At 39.8% G+C, this 6,000-nt stretch overlaps 1 protein-coding gene across 1 annotated transcript in view; it reads right to left on the bottom strand.

Moving 5' to 3' along the window:
* Positions 1 to 927: 927 nt before the first annotated feature.
* Positions 928 to 6,000, bottom strand: part of si:dkey-215k6.1 (transmembrane protein 132C) — a 264,184-nt gene continuing 259,111 nt past the window's right edge. The window contains exon 9 of the mRNA XM_056263882.1: positions 928 to 2,917. Coding sequence (XP_056119857.1) covers positions 1,721 to 2,917 — 1,197 coding nt within the window. The 3' untranslated portion in view covers positions 928 to 1,720. The remainder of the gene's footprint in view (positions 2,918 to 6,000) is intronic.

Raw genomic sequence — 6,000 nt, 5'->3', positions numbered from 1 at the left:
TTTAAATAAACTAAATACCTTTGAAACAAAAAGAAATATAATATATCAAATGAAAAGACTGAACCCTGTGCAAATGGGGAATCAGACATTGTGACAGAACCCATGACATGTCTAAACATATTAAAGCCTTTCATTTTTATTCATATGGACATATGAAACACTCAAATGGCCCCATGACTCTTCTGTGTGTCGATTTTGAGAAAATGTAGGCAACAGCCTTCTTGCAGTGTCCACAAGAAATTTTAATCATTTTATTTACATCCTATCTCATATTACACTTACAAATAAATATTGCATTCTTACAATCTACATTTCAGTTCTACCACTGTTCATCTGTGAGCGTATTTTCACCTGAGCTTTCAAAGAGAAGGTTTCCACATCTGTCCTTCCCTACAACTCTTCAATAATATAAACAACAAGGATTCAAGGAGCCGGGTAAATGCTGGGGTTAGTGAGGCAGAAATAGAAAGTTGCTTTAAAACCTATAGGACATGTAAAAACCATGGGGAGGTGCTCCGGCCATGTAAAAAGGGGGCAAATGATGTACATTTCGCCTCAATAAAAAGAGAAACATTCATACATTTACCATACTGGAGAGTAATAGACCATATCTACTCTGTATATTTTTTCTATCACAGCAATCATATGGTTTTATAACACACAACTCAATTTTGTGGGCTTGCATTTCTACACAGTCCGTGCCATGTTCATCACCGCATCTTCAAACTGTCAGGTTGCACTTCTGGATCCGTTGCTGTATGGACAGTCAGATGGGCTAGCCTCAGATTAGCTGAGGGCCACTATGCACTTTCTGTGTTATTCTTATTGTGCAAATGAACAACCTCCTGATGGGGCTCAAAACAAGTCCTCAGTCCTTTTTTTCCACATTCACTTGATCAAATGGACAGTGCATGAGGAGGATGTATTTTTCTCCCAGAGGAGAGATGGAGAGGGAGGACTGTGGTGTTTTGGTGTTTTTCACCGACTCCTTAAACAGTGTGTGTGTGCAGATATAGCTGGTACAGATTCCAGCCAGGGGGAATCCCACATGTCCACAACCACGTCTCTGTATTCACACAGGAGGGACAGACAGTACAAAATAAGCGTTAAAAAACAAACACACACCTGGATCTGGGGCAGGCTGGGTGCTTTGAGGGCCTGTTTTGGTCTAGTTACATACTAATCTGGAAAAAGCCTGGGATTATCTCGAAAAATAAGATCTGTTGTATCTGTCCACAATCCTATGATTTGAATCTAAATAAATAAATAAAAACGAAATTACATTAGCGATAACAACCCACGTTCATTGACTTCCATGGACTGTGATTTTCTGTACAGCTGTCAAGTTTGTTTCCTTTCTTTTTCACGCTGGTCTTGTTTGGGCTTGTTTATTTAGGGTGTCGGTAACTGGCATTCTGTCCCTGTGCAAACCAATTGGCAGCTGCTCTCTCTGCGCCACCTGGACCGATCGTAGGAGCCAGTGTGAATGTGCCAGTCTCTCTTCACCCGTTTCCCCTTTCTGTGAATTTCCTACTTAACTTGAGACTCCCAATGGATTTTATTCCTTCCTACTCCCTACTTGCATCCACTTTCGATTCTTTAATAATTCATCCCTCTTCTCCTCTCTCCCTGCTTTCCCCCCACAGTGCAAAGGCATTTCTGGTGAGTTTTTGTGTGTCCGCCCTCTCGCTTTCCCTTTCTTTCATTCTCTTCCCAGCTTCTACAGATTGTCTTGCAGTCTCTCCATGTAGCTTCTAAGCTCGGCTGACTGTCCCAGGTCTATGTCTTGACAGACCCACTTGATGTCGTCTTCATTCCCAATAAGGATGGAGTTGGTGTATGGCCCACCTTCGTCTGGTAATACGGTGGCAAAGGAAGTAAACTTGACCCTTTTGCGCTTGGCAGCACTAGGAGAGTTGTTAAGGGGTTCGATTTTTCCGCTGGGGTCATTTCCCGAACAGGACCGTGGATCGGAGTGCACATGGGGGATGCTGCGACCATGCGAAGATCCGCTTTTCTGAATGGCGCTCCCATTGAGGAGGTACTTGCTCTCCTCGCACCCCTCGTTGCGATCTATTGCAGTCGTGCACTCGTCGTTGTGTGCCAGCGGCCCGTGGTCGCCATGATGATCCATCAGGTCTGCTTCGTTGCCAAGCCACACCCAATCATGGGCGTGGTTCATGTTGCCCTGCTCCAGAACAGGAAGCTGTTTGTGGCGGTAGCGGAAAGCGAAACTGACACAGTTGATAAGAAAGACAAGGATAGCAAGGCAGAAGACTCCAAGCAGGGCGTACATACCAATTTCTAGGTCTGACAGACCTCTTGGAGCCTGGGTCAAGTCGCTCTCTGCCCCGCCAGGTAGGTCTACCTGCACTGGATAACTGGTATAGTCCACAGGGTTGTTGTTTTGTCCCCCACCCTGCTTGTTGCCCCCGGAACGACTAGTTAGCGTAGACTTTGGGGTCGTGCTGACTTTCTTCAGGACTGACTCTTCCCGTTCTACCGCAGTGTTTGTGTATTTCCAGCCATCTCCTCCGCTCGTTTTATCCTGTTCTAGTACCTTATGTCTCTGTTCATTTGTGCTGTTGTCCAGACTGTTCTCCTCTTGGGTTCCACTCCGCTGCTCCAGGTCGTTCTGTCCGAACTTCACCTGTACGCTTCCTATGCCCATTGCCAAAATGCTCTTCCTCTTGGATTTCTGGCAGATTTCTGAGATCATCATCTCTACGCGCACCAGCGCCCCTTGGCCCTCGCCCTCTGCTACTACCACAGGCCAGCGCTGGGATTGCTCCTGAGAGGTGGAGACCACGCTCTCATCCAGTGAGGTGATGGTTAGAGTAAAGTCTTTGGGGTCATAGATCTCAAGAGGGGTCACAGAGCCATCACTGTACTGAATCCATGCACTGATGATGGCCTCCTATAATAAAACAGAGAGGTGGAGAGAAATAGAAACCTGGTTTAAAGGACAAGTTTGCCCAAAATGTAAATTCCGACATTATTTACTAACTCCAATGTTGTTTCAAACTCATTTTTGTCAAACACAAGATGACAAATTATTAGAGAATTGTACTGCTCGCTCTTTATTGAATGATTCATGTTTTCATTGAATTGGTTGATCCAAGTTGAACTGTTGAAAGTTCAAAGACCAAAGTCTATATAGTGCATGAGTTATATGGACCACTTTTATGATACTTTTACAGAGTTTTGCATCCTTTTTAAAGCCACTTCAAGCCATTCATAGTAATTGCATGGAATATCATGACTGAATTTTCATTTTGGGTAAACTATCCCTTTCACAACAAAACCACTGTAAAAGTTAGAAACATTCTTATTTATATATGTACTGCGTCATCATCCTTGGAGAGTGAAGTTTTATATACTGTATAAACCATTTATTCGTGAAATTGAGGGTTTCTGCTCTGAATGTAAATCAAAGCACAAACTGCCTGTTATTGGAACTGACATCCAATAGCCATGCTGTCAAGATTTCTCTTATTAATAAATGTTTAAAAAAAATATCCATGATAAATGCAGGAGCACTACAAGTTAAGATTTACCTTTAAAAGGCTCAGTCATTCATTCATCAAATAAAAAAAGAAGAGGCAATTAAGTTGGAGTGCTGAAAACAATAAACATCCTCTTCACTTGACTGTGAGGTGAAAGTGCATGCCCAACAGGAAGTCCTGCAGTAAAAAGACTACATTACGAGTACAGAATGGAGCTGAATGCCATTTTTTGGTTACAGCATCAAATTCAAGGTGGCATATCATCTTCTGGACTAACTCCCCGCTGAAACAAATTATGTTTCACATCTTTCCACACCATCAACTACAGGGAAACACAACTCAACAGTATTATGATTCGGAAAAGAGTTGCTTTAAAGGGATAGTTCTGTCATGGTTTCCTCACCCATGTTGTTCTAAACCTGTATGTATGACTTTATTTGTGCTTGTAGAACATTCAAACCTTGTATGCTTTCAATGTATGGGGAAAAAAAAAAAAATTCCACAGAAGAAATAAAGTTTTACAGTTCAGAATGACATGAAAGTGTGTAAACAATGACACCATTTTCATGTTTGAGTCAAGTTTTCAAATCAAGTCAAGTTTTCCAAAAGCACACAAAAATATCTGTAGCAGAACTTGCGAACTTTGCAAATTAATTTTTAGCTTATCTAAACATGTAGACATATATAATTTAAGAAATATCAAGTACTATGCAAAGAAAGAGAGAAGTAATTATAGGATTTGTATTATAATTATATAGGCTTTAGAGTGTGTGGAGTTAATCACAAATGCTTGAGAGAGTGAAACGCAAACTGCAGATCAACTACGCTAGTGTCAGAAATAGTGTAAAAAAAAAACAACCTCCAGATATGTGGCCACCTTGATTTTGGCAGCTTCTTCAAATGAGACAAAAAGTGTTTTTCTTAATATCCGTAATTGCTAACAACTCCAAATGAGACTCTTGCAGTGTTTTCCCACCCACTCTCATTCACTCGTATTTAACCTTGGGCCTTGTGCGTGGGAAAACTCTGGCAGAAGCCAGGGAAAGCATTTCGGTTTTTAGCAGAGCCGCTATTTTAAATACTTTAATCAGATGATTCCAAACAGCACAGGAGGAAGTAGAATATTAGAGCTTTTCACTTCTCAGTTACAACAAGGCCTGCCAAAATGAACACCGGTGCCTCAATTGAGGGGCCATGGGTTAATAGAGCAAACAGAGGCTATTCTGCAGAATGTGTTTGCATAGTGGATTATTTCTGCAATGGTATCTGTACCGTTGGCAGGGCAAACTGTGGACGGTTGATAGGTGTGCTTTACAATGACTCGTTTAAAATGTTGCATGGTCAGGAAAATATGCAAGAAAGAAGCAGTCTGCTTTTTTTCCAAGTTGTTCCTTTACCTGATTTTTTTTATTGAACATTTTAGTCTCTACATTTTGCCTCTAATATATCTCACTCTCTCCTTAGCCACATACCCTTTAAAAAAAGCTCAACCAGGTGCCATGAATGAAAATGTATTCTGAAGTGTCACAATATTAGTGCCTATTTCTGATGTAGAGCTCTTTTGCTTGTGGAAACTTTAGTTAATCAGCAGGTTTCCTTGCAGCTGATTAAGCTTAACAAATGTTTTCCAACAAATTCTTTCAAACGGCACTGCTCTTTTAAATGAACACACCAGCCTAAAAACAAGGCAATTGTCCTTCTGAGCTGCAATTCTAGTTTGTTCTCCAACAAGCCTCATGTTGTCACTGGTGTAAAATAAATATACTAAAATGTATTTGAAACACATTTATTTGGTAACACTTTAGAATACTGTTTCTTACTTTCTGCATAACTAATAGGGAATTATTGAAGAACTAATAGGTAATTCTTCATTAACTACTTCTTCACTACTGCTAACTACTAAGTAAGATGTGTTAACTAATCAGTATGTAATAGAATTTTATGATTGTGTTAAGTAACAGTTGGTAAATCAATAACTAATGAATTCTGTCATACCTCCTGAAGAACTACTACTAATTATCTACTAATTAAGGTTCAAGAAAAATAACTAAGAAGTAACTAATGAACAGTCATACAAAACTACATTGAGTTGTGACCTTTCTTATTCACTAATGTAATAGAAGTAGCAATTTTAACAAATACATAATGTTAAAGTTAAATGTTTGCCTGTGTGGTTTTGTGAGTGTGTTCTGTAAGAAATCAACTTCAGAAAGGAACCATACACAAGTGATTTGCCATAACTAACCTCAGATTAGTTTTATATTTTATATACATTACTGTGTGTGTCTGTTTTCCTCAGCATAGAATGCCATTGAGTAAATTCATGTATTTGAGGCAACAACTGAGGGAAACTGAAAACATATTAATTAATACATATAGTAATTAATAAATGATTATTAGACAATTCTTCAGGATTCAGGAATGATTAGAACCTGGAACAGTATTCTAAAGTGAAAATATAGGGAACCCCTTAATAATTAATAAAGAATTATCA

The sequence above is a fragment of the Rhinichthys klamathensis genome, unplaced genomic scaffold (assembly GCF_029890125.1).
Source record: "Rhinichthys klamathensis goyatoka isolate OS25496 unplaced genomic scaffold, OSU_Roscu_1.1 h1tg000210l_1, whole genome shotgun sequence".
NCBI classification, from domain to species: Eukaryota; Metazoa; Chordata; class Actinopteri; order Cypriniformes; family Leuciscidae; genus Rhinichthys; species Rhinichthys klamathensis.
The sequence above is the reverse complement of the archived record's forward strand: the minus strand, read 5'-3'. Positions and strand labels throughout refer to the sequence as shown.